General features: G+C 42.6%; 1 protein-coding gene across 2 annotated transcripts in view; it reads left to right on the top strand.

The window, feature by feature from the left end:
- Positions 1 to 426: 426 nt before the first annotated feature.
- Rapgef5 (Rap guanine nucleotide exchange factor 5) overlaps positions 427 to 16656 on the top strand; it is a 228356-nt gene continuing 212126 nt past the window's right edge. The window contains exon 1 of one of the 2 annotated variants that reach the window (XM_077796732.1): positions 427 to 651. In XM_077796732.1, the coding sequence (XP_077652858.1) occupies positions 427 to 651 (225 nt within the window). The remainder of the gene's footprint in view (positions 652 to 16656) is intronic. The other variant, XM_077796731.1, reaches the window with a different exon arrangement.

Genomic DNA, 16656 nt, shown 5'->3' with positions numbered 1-16656 from the left:
GTCAAGCCTGGCTGTTGAGAAACGGGAAGTGCACCGGAATTTTTCAGCCCGAAGGGAATGGGGAGCTGAAGAAGACGGCAGAGGAGTGGGCTTAACGGAGGATTCTGGGAATGCAGCACCTGTGTAGGAGGGTGCTTTCCCCCGGGCGCCTCTTCCGTTTGAGTCCGGGGTGGGAGTGTCTGAGGGGCTAGGGCTTCAGACGTAGGTGAGCAGCGGGAGAGGGCGGGGCGGGGCGGGGCGCACCTGGGCCGGAGGGGGAGGTGCGCGGGGCTGAGCCTCGCGGGGGCCGCGGCGCGCGCCAATGGGCAGCGGCTGGCAGCGCGCCCCGCGCCCGAGCCGCAGTCGCGCCCTCTCGCTGCTTGGCGAAGGCGCGCGGAGGCGAGCTCGGTGGAGAGAAGCTGCCGGGGCCGCGGCCGCGGTCTGGGCATGAGGATGGCGGTGGGCTCAGTCAAGATGCAGCCGCCGTGCGAGAGCCCGGCCCTGGCCGCGGCGGTGGCGGCGGCGGACAGCGCTCTGCGCCGCAGTCCCAGCGCCCGCGAGCCGGAGCGCGAGCAGCCGCCGGCGTCGCTGCGGCCGCGGCTGAAGGACCTGCCTGCACTGCTGCGGAGCGGGCTCACGCTGCGGAGAAAGCGGAGCGCCGCCGGGGGCCGGGTGAGTGGTCCCGGCCAGAGATGGGGCACCCGCGGAGCGCACTTGGAGCCCGCGCCTACCCTCCGGGCGATTATAGGGGGCGTCTGGAAGTTAGGGAGGCGGCCGGAAGGGGCTCCCTTCTGCCGGACTGCGCTGAAGAGGAGCCCGGGACGGTGGGTTTGGGGTTCCCCTCGGTGAGCGACAGCTTCCCCACCCCCAGATGCACTTGACTTAACCAAAGGGCACCTGAATTTAGGTTGCTTAACCCGGGCATCGCTGAAAGGACTGTTCACCTCTTCTCAAAGGGGAAGCTGCAGGTGTCCGGTGTCTAGCAGTCAGCCAGCCCTATCCGACAGTAAGCCTCAGGCCCTACGAATGGGATCCCAGTTCGCAGGACGCATTCAATGTGTTTGGACGTCCCATTGCAAGCTTTGGGCATAAGGACGGGCTCTATGCGCACACCCCTGACCCCCCGACCCTCCTACCCCCACCGCACGGCAGAGAGAGAGATTCAGGAGTTGAAAGTTCCTGGGTGATCTTCTAGTTCTTGGTTTCCAGCCTCTCCAGCACTTAGTACTCCGGACATCCCCTTGAAGAGGAGGGTGCACGCCCCCAGGAATCTTAAATATTGACTTCCTGATGGTGTGTTCAAATATGATTACCTGTCAAGGAGTGCCCCTCATTGAGTACTAAGTGCATCTAATGACCTGAGCAGGTCAGACATGTTTGGTACTGGAGAAGTGAGAAAGCTCTACCGATTATCCTTCAGGATCTTTAAGCCACTCAGGAGGCCCCAGCAGGGTTTCTGGACACTGAACAGACTTACTCAGACGTCTCTTCTCACCAGGGGAGCACCTTTGGTGGGTCCTACTCAGTTTGTAGGAATTCCTCATTATTAAGTAGTCTTCACTGAGAAGTTGCAACAGTGTACATGATTTGGGACTGTAACTTAAAACATGAAGTCTTGGTTGTCCACTTTAAAAGATCTTAGTGGAATACTTTTAGCTCTTGCATCTTGGGTTTGTGAAACTTGAGGGTTGGGGGGTATTTGTGTTGGTGTGGATTTCTTTGGGTGGGGAAGAGTCAGAAGTGGTGAAGGTCTTCCAACCTCTGGAGGCCACAGTTCCTCCTTTCCTAGGTGTCTTTTCAGAAGGATGATGTTCTGAGGATTATCTGTGTGTAATGGGACATTCTTAAAGTCGGTGACCAGGAGAATTTTTGGAACTGTCCATCAATGACCTTAACATTTGGCATACAGGATTGCCTGCAAAGAAAGCAAGGAAATGTGTTCCCAAGACATGGTAGCTAAATAAACACAAGAACCAGAGTTATAGACTTTGCAAGAATCTAGGGGGAAAGTAGGTCAAATTGTGTTCCTATTATCCTTGACAGTTACTTTTTCATGGCACAGAATTCTGAAGACATGAGGGCAGCCAGGCAATTTGCAACAAGAATTGCTGAGAGTTTCTGTATAAATAGATCTGTAGCATGCATCTACATAGAGACTTCCGTTTCTCACTGCCTGGGATGATATGTGTCTTGCCAATATACATATCTACTCTTATTTTCTTAATTACTTTGAATAATATATACTTTATTAACCCTTCTTTAATTTTAGTACTATGTTAGTTCTTTTGGGGGGCTTAAGTGAATGGCCATATTTTTTTCTTAATTGGGGGAAGATTGTCATATTTTCTATTATTGGAAACCCATAATTTTCAACAATTTTTCACTCTTTTTGCTTTGAACTATGGTTGTGATGTTGGAACCTTTGCCATCAAAGGGGTAGGAAAGAGTTTGAAAGAAATAGAAAAACAAGTGAAATGTGTACCTGTGTTAGCCAACTTGGGTTGCCATAACAAAATACCATGGGCTGGGTGGCCTAACCAACAGAAATTTATTTTCTAACAGCTCTGGAGGCTGGAAGTTGAAGACTTCAACATCAGTGTGCAGGCTGATTCAGGTTCTGGCAAGGGATCTCTTCCTGGCTTGCAGATGGCCACTTTCTTGCTATATGCTTCTGTGTCCTTTCTTTGATTACTCAGAGGGAGAGACAGCTCTCTTTTTCTCCTCTTACAAGGCCACTAACCCTATCATAAGGGCCTCACCCTCACAACTTAATTTAATCTTAGATACTTCCAAAGTTCCCATCTCCAAATACCAACAAATTGGGGATTTGGGCTTTAACATAAGAATTTTTTGGGAGACACAAATGGAGATACAAACTTTCAGAAGGGGTTTAAAAGAAAGAGAAAAACAGATAAGATATGTTCTAGACTGGTTGGCTGGAGATTTGTTTCCAGTGCAGCTGAGTGAATTCAAGGGCCAGTTAAGAGAACATTTTCACAATTGGTAAAGGAGGAACTCTGTGAATTACATAAGTAAAGTTTTTAACTCTTGTATTGATCAAGATCTGAATTTGAAGTACGTTTGACTTTTGTCCGTGCTGCCTTGGGCTTCCACAAATTTGGACATTCTGACATCAATTCAGTTCTTGTAGATTGTGTTGCGCCACCCTGGTGCATTGTAGGCTGTCTCTTAACTGGGACAAAGTGTGCTGTCATTTGGTTGATGTAGCGTAGTTGCTTGGTTCCTCGGGTCAGTCACTTCCAATATTATTGAATTCACAGTCCTATTGGTTAAGACACTGCATCTCTTTAGGATAAGGAAGCCAAAGACTAAGTTTTGCTTTGTGGAGGTCCCTATTGAGGTCACCCCTTAAGCCTCAGTGGCAAGTAAGCTTGAATTCCCACTAAAACCTTTAATCTTTTTTTTGTTGTTGTTTGTTTCTTTTTTGAGTAATTGGAATTGAACCCAGGGCTTCACACTTGCTTGGCAAATGCTCTGTCACAGAGCTACATCTCCAGTTAATCATTTAAAAAATTTATATAATGGAATATATAAGAGAAGGGCATAATAAATCCTCAAGTTTCAACAGTTATTAGCATTTACCAGTCATGTTTCATTTATTTCTCCCTTCCCTACTTTTTAAATTTTTTTTGTGAGAGCTGGTATATTTGAAAGCAAAATCATAAACATAGTGTCATCTCACTTACAAATCTTTCAGTTTACATCTTCAGTAAGGATATTTTAAAAGTGAAACAACAACAAAAACTTCTGTTCCTTTTTCATACCTAAGAATTTTAACAATTCCTTAGTATAATTCCCATATTCAAATTTTCTCAAATATGTTTTTTTCTACTATTAATTGTTGGCATCAGGAATTCAATGAGGTCCTCATGTTGCATTTGTGGTTAGGCTTTTAAGCTCTATTATTATAGTCCCCACCCTTCTTTTTTTAGGCCATTGATTTGCAGGAGTGAGTGGTTGGTTTGTCTAGTGTGATGTCCCACTCCCTCAGGTGATGGTTTACTTGTGGTGTCATTTAACTTGTTCTTCTATTCTTCACAATTCCTATACCGTGGTTGTTGATCAGAACTTAGTCTCACAGACAAGTAAGTATCCTTCATGGGTGTTGCTGTGTAAAATCTGTTGCATCACATTGTGAGACACATAATGTCTGGATGACTCTCTTTTTGAGAAATTAAGATTGATTAGTGGGCCAGGGAAGGCAGTGCTCATGACTCAGGAGGCTGAGGCAGGAGAATTGCAGGTTTAAGGCCAACCTGAGCAATTTAGTGAGACCTTGTCTAGATAGATAGATAGGTAGATAGATAGGAAGGACTTGGGGATGTAGCTCAGTGGCAGAGTGCCCCTAGGTTCAATCTCCAGTACTGGGGGCCGAAGATTTAAAAAAAAAAAAAGATTGATCAGTAGGTCCAAGTAGTGTTTCCTTATATTTCTACCCTTTACCTAAGATTTTAGCCTCAACAGATGGTTATGGAACATCCATTATCATTATGGGGCACAAAATGGTGAGATTCTAAATCCATTCTACCTCGGCATTTATTATTGGAATTTTGTATATAAAGAACTTTTCCTCATAAAGTATTTGGATTTCTTGAAATTCAGATTATTCAGGAAAGACAGGGGAAAGATTCTTTTTCCCTTTATGAATTTGCAGAGTAATCATTTGTGACCCTAACAACTTCCAGTGATAACTAGTTAGCTTTTCTAATATCTTTAAGAATTTGTGGATCTTAATATATTGGTTTCAGTCCATTGTGGTAAATGTTCTTTTTGGCACTCTGTTGGTCCTTGGGTCCTATATACTTTTTCATGAAGCCTCAGTAGGCTTCTAGAACTATCTGGCAGGAGATATTCTAGGCTTATCTTGTATATTTCCTGCTCCAGACCCGAAGTCAGCCATTTTTCCAAGGAGCATGAATAGTTTTTTAACTGAAAAGGGTTCATTGTTCCTAATTTCTGTCTCTCTTGGTCTTAAGCCTTTACCTTAATTCATTCATTTTTCTTTTAATCCTTCTATTCAGGCAATTCCAAGACTGGTATCCCCCTCCTTCCCCCAATAAAATAGCTGTTAACAACCATTTTCTCTTTCTATATATACTGCCAAAATACTGGCCTGACTTATTTTGGTCTTTGCTGCTGTGATGTTTTCGGCAGACTCTACCACTGTCTTCATCATCTTGAAATCTGTTTCATTTACAGCAGCCAGAGTGATTCACAGTTGTGCCAAATTGACTTCATCACAGTCCTCTGGGTGATCGTCAGCTTTTGGATTAGACCTCAAAAAGGGTGGCTGTCTTCTACCCCTTAACCAACCTTCGCTAGGCAGTGGCCCTGTGGCAGGCGCTTTTCAACTTGGAGAAACTGGGCAGAAGAGCTGGCAGCTCTCTGAATGAGACTCTCTTATTTCAAGTAAGGTCATTTTCCCTTGTGATTCCTCTCAAAGAGGAACAAAGTGACCCCTTCCTTCTGTCCAGCTGGAGTGCTATGGGTGAGACTCAATACCCTCCTCTTCCAGAAACTTGACTTTGCTGATTGAGAAATATGTACTGCCTGTTGTTATACCAGAACGCTCAATTTATACTCATTTTAAACACATCTCTTTCAGGCAAAGCATCTCGTTCATTCTTTGTATGTAAATTGAAGTCTATTGGTAACACATCATAGCACTTAATTATGTACCATGCACATTCTGATATAAACTTCATTTAATTCTTACAAGCTTGTGAGTTAGATACTGATATTTGCATTCTACAGATGTGGAAACTGAAACACAGATATAACTTGCCGAAGATCACAGAGTGTGTGGGTGGGAGGAGGGAGGTTTGATTCCAGGAAGCCTTGTTCCACAGAGTCCAATCCATGCTCTGAATTGACTGTCTAGTTTTCCTCAAATGCTCCAAGGGCAAAGGTTTTATTTACTTTAAACGACCGACCACAGCCTTATAGCACCTGCTAATATTGCCTAACCACTGTGAAGATGGTCACTGAATGCTCCTGATGCCAGACTTTCATTCACTGGAACACAGAAAGGCTGTGGCTCTCCTGTTGTGTGGGGGGCAAGAGGAATGGGGACAAACATTGTGATTAGAGGTGAATGGTAACAAATGGTGTTTGTCAGCTTTTCCTCACTGTGACAAATACCTGAGAGAAACAACTTAAAGGAGCAAAGATTTATTCTGGCTCACAGTTCCAGAGGTTTCAGACCATGTTTAGCTGGTTCATTGCTTTGCATCTGAGGTGAGGCAGAACATCATAGCAAAAGGGTATTGCAGAAGAAAGCTGCTCAGTTCCTGACACCTGGTGTTGTGAACCACAGCCAAGTCGGAATGGCCCCTTGCATTTTGCCAGAAGTAGTGGTTGAGAGGCAAGCCATCAAGATGATGCTGGATTGATTCAATTGTATATTAGACCTTTACACCAGTAATAGAGCAGCTCTTGCTGTCTTGGGCGCCTGCTACTTTGGAGTTCCTGTTGAGTTCTTGGTTTCCCAGAGTGAATGCCTGCGAAGCCCAGTGGAGGGAGTTCCGGTGGATGTGTGGTGTTCCTGGGGGCCGCGTGGGTGGCGTTTGTTCGGGAGAGTTCCCGGGGGAGTGTGCGTGGAGTGCTGTTGGAGTTCAGGCAATAAAGTTTCCTGTTTGCACATACAAGTGCTTTGTGGCGGCTCAGTGATATGTGCCCAGCCAGACTGTGACAACCTGGGAAGCTGAGAGGTTGGTGCTGCAGGATAAGATAGAGCCCGAGGGGCATGCCCTCAGGGACCCCACTCCCTTCAAACAGGTCCCACTTCCCACAGCCTCCACCACCTCCCAGTAGTCCATTCACTTACCAGTGGCCAATGAGGTCAGAGCTCTCATGACCCAATCATTTTTCTAGATCTCCACCTCTGAACACAGCTGTATTAAGGACCAAGCATTCAACATAAGAGTCTCTGAGGGAAACTTTATATCCACACCATAACACTAATATTTACCAAAATTAAAAATAGTGTTTGGCATATCAGCAAAAATCACCCAGGTTCACCTTGATCAAGGTCAATCCAAAAACCTTGTGAACTGGCCCAGCTTACCTATTTCTTATCTGCTCATAGTAGCCTGCGAGAAGATAAGTGTCATTAAAGGATACCTGCATCTGCCAGGGAAGGTAGTCAGATCAGATACAAGAAACACTTGATGAACTTAGAAATGTTGGCATTGCCACCTCTGATAGCTGACTAACTACCAGTTTGAACCTGGGTGCCATAAAGGTGTTAACCACAGCTACAGAGAAGGTATGGTCATTCCTCTGTTTCTGAGGAGGATTTGTTCTAGGACTTCCTATGGATCCCATCTTCACAGATGCTCAAGTCCCTTATATAAAATGGCATTCTATTTGCATATAACCTACATATATCCCATGTACTTTAAATCTTCTTTATATTAATTATGACAACTAATGCAGTGTTGAGGCTAGGTGAATGGTTGTTTTACTGTATTGAGTCTATACATGTTATTTTTTTCCCTTCAAGTATTTTTGATTCGTGGTTGGTTGAATTTGCAGATGCAAGATATAGAGGGCTGGCTGTAAAACTCTATAGATATCACCTCTAAGTATTTGGGAAGAAGGAAAGCAAACTGTAGATTTATTTATTCTATTTTACTTTCATTGAATTCTAGCAAAGGAATTCAGTGACAAGTTAATACTTCATTTTTTAAAATGTTTTCCCTATCCCCCAACCCCAACAGACTTTGGGTACAAGATTAGATGGGAGGAAAAGAGCATGGTATAACTGGGAGACTGGGTTGGATGCCCATTGCCACCGCTCTGTCTTGCAAAAGTTATTCCCTGAACGCCAGGAGCCTCTGGTTCTTCCTCTATAATGAGATACACCTCAGGCCAGCTTTTCCAGGAATAGAGACAATGTAGATAAGTGTTAGGTACATTGGAACTTCAATTTTTCCTTCCCTGTCCAGATGCTTATTCTAGGAAATAAGCATATTTATGGAAATCTAGGCATAGTTTGCTTTTTACTTTTGTATGCAATGTCAAATTCCATTTTTTTAAAAAAGTGATTTTCTAACACATACTGCATATTTTAGGTGGTGTCTAAGTCCTGGTACCATAACAAAATAGGCTGAGTTTCATACTTATACTGTCTTTTAAATTGAATTGGCAGTAATTCATAACTTGGGTAGCTACAAATAGATGGAAAGGTGGGAGCTAAGTCACTGGTGATGACTTAGAGTACTTGTGATTTTTTTTTTCAAATTCCTGACTCAATATTGCATAACAACCCTGGTTAGGAATACTGGTAATTCCAGTGATGATATGTGTTTTGGAAGTAGTTTGTAAGAAGTTGTGAGATTTTATGTGAACTCAAAATAATTCAACTTACCAGTTTAACTTTTTGTGGCCCATATTGCTATATTCAATCATTCATAAATGGGTGTGGAGAGGAGAAAGTCCACAGGTACTATTGTGGCAGGTCTTTATCAGATTCAAACCTCCATAATCTCCTAAAAGGAGGAATCATTTTCACTTATGAGGGAATTATGATATGGAGAGGTTGAGAACACTGCTGTGGCCACCCAGGAAAGAGTGGGAATGGAGCCCAGGATGGCCTGACTCCAGAAACCATGGCCTTTCCCCAGTACCATACTAAGGCTCCGACATCATAGTAACATGTAGTATATTGAAACGATGGGTGCACAGAACATTTTAAGTCTCAGTGTAAAACACGATTCATTTTATTTCCAGTGTCTGCAGTGGTAGCTTCTAGGACCAGCACTAATTTCCTACAGGTATTGGCAGCTGTTTGAGCTGGGCAGCTGTCAGTCATCTCCCAGCCATACCAGCCATCCTGCAAGAGGCTCGAAGGTTGGGGACAACTCATCACAGGGCCACTTATTTTCAGCTCCATATTATATTATCTACTTAGAGAGTTATAAAGCAAGCAAGCTGCTTTTCTGGCCTATATGAAAAACCAGAAGAAGAAGAAGAATGAGTTTCTTGTGACCCAGGATTTATGTTTCTGATGGTAACATGCTTGACATTTAAGAAAATTAAAGCTGGGTGCAGTGGTCTGTGCTTATACTTCCAGCTACCAGAAAGGCTGAGGCAGGAGGATCTCTTCAGCTCAGGAGTTGGAGAAAAACAACAGAGTGAGAACTTGTCTCAAAGGAAAAAAGAAAAAGAGGAAGTCAGAGTTTGTGTACCTGTCAAAGTCACTGAACTCATAATTAAATGAAATAATTTAGAATATTCTAATATTTTTAATGAGTTTAGACTTTGGTTTATTTACCTTTTAATGTGGTATGATTATCTGAGGTAAATGGATCTATTTTTTTTATTCTAGGCATTTTTAGGAGTCAGGAGTTGGCACTGCAGAAACACATGCAGACATAATTTTGCTTCTCATTTCAGGTGGCTCGTGGGTGTTCTAAAGCCTGGACCACACAGACACCCTAGTTTAAAACTCTTCCCTCTCCTGCCTTCTAAAGAGCAAGACTATGGTTATATAATTATTTTACCGTTTGTCTAAACTTACTATAATATTTTGATACGAAAAGTAATTCAGTCATAAATATTTTATTGAATTAAAATATTTTTATCAGTTTGTTGGGTTGGAAAATGTTCACCTCTGAATGTGGCAAATGTTTCAGTAAGCCCTGGTAGTTGGTAGTGATGATGATGATAGCTATTGTTGTTTAATAAGTCCTTATATAACATTTATCCTGTTGGGTCATTCAGAATACCTTAAGAACAGTAACTCCATCCTAGTAACACAGCCTCATGTGATAGATTGTCTCATTGCACAGAGAGGCTAAGTAAGTTGCCTAAGATCACCAAGGAAGCAGAGGATCTAAAATATGAACCCAGGAAGTCTAGCTTTAATCTATCTACAGTCTTTTGTATCCCCTCTCTAAATAATTAATGTATTTTCTTGATTATATTCCCTTTTTTTCCCTTCATTTTAACACTTTGGAAATTGGGCTGCATCTTAGAGTGGATGTGTTCATTTAAAGAAGTACTATTCTCCCCTGTAAAGCTATTATTAAATTGATGGTATGTCTTAAAATTATTGGTGCCTTAGAATAAAAGAAGTATAGTAAGCCATGTTTTCATTTGTTAAAATTTAGCTGTGTAATTTATAGAAATATCAAAGTTTTAAATGATGCATTCAAACAAATCCCTATTAATTTGTGGAAGTATGAAAAATGCAAATTAAGACTCTATTAAAAATTTATATGAACATTGATATTGCTTAGGTAATGATTTCAATGTCAGGAGAGATTAAATTTAAATGTTTACTATAAAAGGCAGAAGAGCTGTAGAGTAATTTTGAAGGTCGAAGAAACCAAACTCAAATTGTGAGGTTAAAGTGTGTGTGTGTGTGATTTATTATTGGTTTCTTCACAGGTTGTGTGTATGTGTGTGTGTGTGTGTGTGTGTGTGTGAGAGAGAGAGAGAGAGATTTATTATTGGTTTCTTCACAGGTTGTGTGTGTGTGTGTGTGTGTGTTTTAAAGTAAAATTTAACTTCGACTTCCCAATAAATTTCACAAAATGGACAATACATTTAGACTTGCCTTTGAGTCACCGTAATTTGTGTGGGGTGAGTAGGCAGATCTTCCCTTCTGTGACTCAGTTAATCCTTTTTGTATTTTATCTGCTTTGTTCATGAGACATTCCTGCTTGTAAAATGTTTTCCTTTTCATGTTGCACCATTTGTGTTGTCTGTAGAGAAAACATAATTCAGGATTTCTCATTAGGCAAAACAAGTCTTGACTAAAGTTGAGGAGTCCTGAAAACCAGGGTTTTTGCATTGCAGCTAGTTATCTTCCTGTATTTTTTTCCCCCTAACTGGTCTAGCAACTTACACTGCAGCCCCATTGGTTGTTTTCTCTGGTTGAATTTGACCTTGTCAAATCATTTGCCTGTAGCTGTTATGGGCCGAACATGCAAATACTTGTGATTGCCCAACACTTGTGCCTTTGGTGCTGACTGTAAATTTGTTTTACTCTTATGTTGCTATTGAGGGAAGTGAGCAGCTTATCTCTTCTGCTTACTCTACCTCTCCACATGTTGACTACAGTGAGCAAACACTGCAAATGCTTTACTCATCATAGTGTGCTGTGGATTTATATATAACTATGAAATCTTTTGTACTCTCTCTTATTTTTTCATTAGAGAAGAGAAAGTGTGATGAAAACTTTTGGAGATCAGGAGAAGTCTGATGCCTATTTCAATCAGCTAAAATACTATTTATCTGTAGTACAGTAGAGAGAATATTTCTCTGTAAGTTTGTCAATTAATGGGTGTGTGACTCAGAGTAAGTCAAGCAAACTAAGTCTCTTGTTTCTAAGATGGAATATTTATATTCTATCATGAAAATCAATAGTGAGGTAGGATATCCATTTTTATTTTTTTGCAACAAGCCTCTTCTGACCATTGTCAGAGTGGTGTTCTTTCTACATTGAGATGTCTACTCTGCAGAGCACTTTGGTCACATCTTAGACAATATTCACTACATCACTTTAGTTGGGGAAGAAGATAATGTCCTATCAGAGGGAGTATTTGAAGATACAAAGAAATCTGACTAAATCAAGAATCTATTACATCAAAAACATGAAAAGAAGATATCTCTAAATCTGTTTTTAGAAAGTTAAATCATTTGGTCATAAACTGAATTCTGGGAGAAGTGTCAGAAGAGAACTTGGTGCCAGTCCCTCACTGTGCCTGTCAGAGACCTTCCCAGGTAGTTTTGTTCCTTTTGGAGAAGATGCTCGTTGCTATTTCTTGTCATCAGTAAGTTACTTCTTAGCCTCAAGTTAGCATCAATATTTTCTTTCCTCTACCATTTCAAGTTTATCACAAATTTTGAAACAGCACCTGTTGAAACATTCGAATTTCCCCATGGTTTTTGGCACATAACTCCTTAAGGAAAAAAAAAAATGTCTCCTAGACCTATTCTGGTCTACCTCGATATCTTAAATGAGGTTAACTTTAAAATCCTCAGCAAATTCGACTAATCAGCCATTGGGTACTCCCTCTGCTGTTGTTTATATAATACTTTCATTTACAAAGTGCTTTCACACACATTCTTATTTCTCTGTGTTCATAACTCTGGAATAAGGTAGGTATTTTTTTCTCTTGTGGATTCAGAGGCAAGTAACTGAGCTTTCCTTTTTGCCTATGCAGTCAACATCTGTGAAGCAGAGGCGGTTTCCACCTAGCTACATAGAGGATGCTCAGTAGGGCTCTCTGATCACACAGCCAGCTGTCAGGATGGTGCTGTGTCATAACTTTGTAGCAGAGACAAGATGCCTTAAGTGGACAACCTGGAAGTTTAATTTGTACTCTTCTCATCCAGTAGAAGGTAGCATTTTTGATTCTGGAAAATTTGAACAGTTTCTGAGGGAGAAGATTGCAATAAATTATTGTTTTTAAACAATTAAAAAAAAACCCACATGATGAGCATTTGGAACATAGAGGACTTGTGGCCACAGTCCTGATCACTCTGTCCATCCCATGCAGTCTCTTCTCATCTCTGTTCTAGTGTGTACCTTGGAGGCTGCCCTCTGTGGACTTTGATCCCTGGGATTCCCTCGTCCTCTAGCTTTGGTCTGGGTTTAGTCATCATGAGCCAGGAGGAGAGAGGTTCTTCTCCTTACTGGGGTGTGGGTGGTGACAGTGAGCAGCTATTACAGCAGTTCCCACTGGGCAGTTCCTTCGGCCGTCTTCAGCCTCCTGTGGAGCTCCATCTCCCTGTTTCTCTGGCCTCCACCTGTTAAATGTTTTATAAGCTGTGAAAGTCCCCATGTGCTGTAGCATGTCCCAGTGGTATGTGAACTTTGCCCACACATCTCTGATAGGCTCTTTTCTGAGAGAATGTTTGGCCGATACAGGAGCCCAGGTAAGAGCAGTGATGGAGAATGTGGTGGTGGACTGTGTAGCTGGGATGTGAAGAAACTGAGGAATGGAGTGGGCATTGGGCGTGGTCAAGGTAAGGAAGCAGCCTGATCCCTGAAGTTCATGTGGAAGATGGGGGAGAGGCAAGGAAGGGCCTGTCCTTGAAAGTGATGCTAAGACCCAGGGAAGGTCCTGAGAGGTCTCTGGACCTCTGGTCAGAAGCTGGTTGTGCTAGGACATGACCTGAGCTCCATTCCTATGTCATTCCTATGCAAAGCCTTGGAAGGGTAGTGTTCAGAATCAGAGAAGCAGTTCATGCGTGCCTTTGCATGGTCTCTTTTTCTGCCCCTGCCTTTTTCTCAGGCACCTGAGCATTGCCAGCTTGTACACAGGAGTTCTAAAACCTTGATGTGGTACTTTGATCTTGCTAATTTTTGTCACAGTATATTGAGCATGTTCTGAAATGCCTGCCAAAACTGTATTCACAAGGTAACAAACGGTTGAATAGAATAATTACACCTTTGGATCCTTTGCCCATGGGTGCCGGTGATGGGTGTGTCAGTGAGATAAAAAACATACTTCATGATTTTGGTACTCAGCCAAATCATCTCCTATACTAATCTTGCCATGAAGCAGGATCACAGTTAGCAATTTTATATGTCTATGAGTTCCTTTTAGATTGAAATGTCAGGCCAGGTTGAAACTACTTCCCAGCTTTTGTGAGTAATATTAGGATAGTAAAGGCTGGATACTTCATTTTAACAAATGGAACATTTGAAGACAAACACATTTTCTGTTGTTAACAGTTTTTTTTTTTTTTGAATAAGAGTTCTCTAAGAGGAAAAAATCAACTCTGGAAAGTTTTTCTCCCTCTTTCTGGGTTTTTGTATGTGTATGTATCAGCATGGATGTGTGTGTGAGGGAGTCCACGGTGTGACTTCACACATTTGAGACAAATCACGATGAATCACATTATCCAGGCTTAAAGCATGTGGATCCTTTGGTGCTGCTTCATTTTCCCCTCTTTCTGGTCATTTCTCCAGTCAAGCTGGATGGCTGGGTACCCAGAGAAGACAAGCTACCGGGTACATAGAGGGGAGGGGCCCAGAGGTGCGGGGAACCGGGTGGAGCCTGATCTAGATAAAGTCTTCCTCAAGTGGCCGTGCTTGAGCATCACCTGTTAGCAGGGAAGAGGAGAAGGGTTCTAGCGCAGCAGCCCTGGTGGGAGAGTCCGTGTCCTACTTGGGGTATGGAGAGGAGCTCTGTGTGGAGAAAGGTGGTAGTGGGCTTCTGGCCATGCAGGCTGCCTATTCCTGTCTCAGACCCGGGTAGGAATGGTTCTTGCTAATCTAGCTTGTTTTCACCTCTAGTCTAGAGTGAAAATTGTCCCTAGCCCCCTACCTGGGAGGGAAGCCCTTTCTGATCTTAGCGTCTCCTGCTCTGGGTTCAGTCCTGAGAAATCTCTGGTGAAGCTTTCTCCTGGCGTTTGAGGATTCACCTCCTTACTCACTTCCCTTGGGTGAGCCCCTCTTCACTCTGGGTTTGGTTTCTTTTGGCTTTGCCATTCCTGTCGTCCCGTTCTCCCTGAAGGCCTTTCTGGAGGGCTGTTCTCCCATGCCTCTTCTCTGAATCAGCACACCCCATTGTTGCACTCATTATTTAACAGCACGGCCCTTCCATTTCTTCACTCTTGTGTCTGTCAGTTTACCTGGCCCTGGCTGAGGTCTCTGTTTCATGGGCGACAAGGTGCTAGATGCCTGTCGCAGGAGTTTGGATCCCTGGCGGCCACCTTTGCATATTAAAACTCTCACAGAAGCCCTCTCCCAACCCAACCTCTTTCTTAAAATTTTCCAAGACTATTTAACTTCTCAAATCCCCATGAAGAGGAACTGCTACAGGGGCTTGAGGAACCACTGTCTAACTGTTGTGCATTAGGGAATCGAATGCTGTGCACTGACTGCTAATTAGCATTATATTTTCAAACCTACTTGTTTTAAACAGAGACTTCTGCCTTGGGTAAAGGATATACACACAGGAAGATATTGCTCCAGTGAGAAGTAAGATTGTGAAATTCAAAACCAGATTCATTTCTTAATGACTGTAATAAACATTGGTTTTTCTATTTAAGCAATTAGCTTTGGGAATTCCAGGCTAACCCTAAGACCAAGTAAAGTGGACTAATGTTTTTGTTAATTGTTCCTGTCACTGCAGAGAGCATCCTGTGATGTAGCACCTGTCTGTCGCAGACTACCCTGCTGTCTGTTGCAGCCACCTTTTCTGATATCCTTTCTTTCTTCTAAAGTCTCTTTTGGGCACCTACTATCTAATAGTCTAGGTTTTGCTGCAGTGAGACAAAAAATCTTTGTAGCTGAACATAACAAAACAGTTTATTTCTTGTTTACAAAGAGAAAGCTTTGCATGGGAGTGCTGTCCAGGGTAATTGTCCTCCATGTGTGAGCTCTGCTTCTATCTTATGACAATTCCATGTCCACATTTTTTTTTTTTTCATAGTGACTGCAGGATGTGAAGAAAGAGTAGAGAATTGCATAGAGGCTTAAAAATGCTCTGCCTGAAATTGCTTCTGTTCATATTTCATTGGTCAAAGCCAGTCACGTGGCCTTGCTCAGTTAAGACACTGGGAGCGTCATCCTTCCCAGACCCTTGAAGAAAACAAGCACAAGTGTTAGTGACGTCTACCTTGGTCATTAGATGCTGAGAATATAGAAATGAATAAAGGCCTGACCCTGGTCCTCAGAGATTCAAAGTGGGTGAGGCGAACATGTTGATAGTAACAAGTAATTTTTACAACGTTGCATAAATTACAAAAATACGTGGAGCAGTGGCTACTGTGATAGAACCAAAATACCCCAGGAGCACAAAGGTGTAGAATCTACCTCCCTGTGCTTGGGGACAAGAGGAAAAGCTCAGTGTGGAGGTGACATCAGAAGTGAGGTTGGTCTGTTTACCAGGTTTACCTCAATGCTGCCTTGGTGAGGGTGTTATCTGACTTGTTTTATAAGTCGCATAGCATCTAAACCAATAATAGTTCTAAGAAATAGGCTTACCTGTTCTTCGAGACCTCAAGAAAGAAATGAGAGCAAACCGTCAGTAATGGAACAGACCTGCTGGTTCAAATGAAATGCAGCACACAAGTGTCGTTTTAATGAAGACTTGCTAAAAATACTTTACTGAGCAGTTATGCTACTGACAGTTCTTTGATCTCAAAAATTAAACTTGCTGGTACTCTATGAGAAGAACAAAGCCAAGTGTAGAATAACAACCAAAGTTCGTCGTTAGGTGACGGAGGTGGCACAGGCAGTACTGTGACTTGTCCAGAATTCTGACATGTTTTTTGTTGAGCATAGATGTGCGTGGTATGTTAACACTGCAGGGAATGTCCTTTGTCAACAAAGGTGACAGTCTTTTCCTCAGCTGTGTTCTTGTCCTCCACACTGCTATGGTCCCACTGGCTTTCTTGACCATCTTGTCATGCTCTCTCCTCAGGGCCTTGGCACCTCCTGTTTCTCAATCTTAAGCCCTTTTTTTTTTCTAGATACCCACTCACTTGCTACAGGTCTTTGTTCAAAGACTATTCTCTCAGTGAGGTCCCTTGGCCACCCTGTTTTAAGATTACAACATCGACCTCCTTCCCACATCTGATTCCTCTACCACCTTGAACATAAATGAGAATGTGCTCATAATTGTTCAAGATCAGTCTGTGCTCATAATTGTTCAAGATCAGTCTTCCCCCACTAGTGTATAACCTTGT

This window comes from Urocitellus parryii, chromosome 3 (genome assembly GCF_045843805.1).
Source record: "Urocitellus parryii isolate mUroPar1 chromosome 3, mUroPar1.hap1, whole genome shotgun sequence".
Lineage (NCBI taxonomy): Eukaryota > Metazoa > Chordata > Mammalia > Rodentia > Sciuridae > Urocitellus > Urocitellus parryii.
The sequence above is the reverse complement of the archived record's forward strand: the minus strand, read 5'-3'. Positions and strand labels throughout refer to the sequence as shown.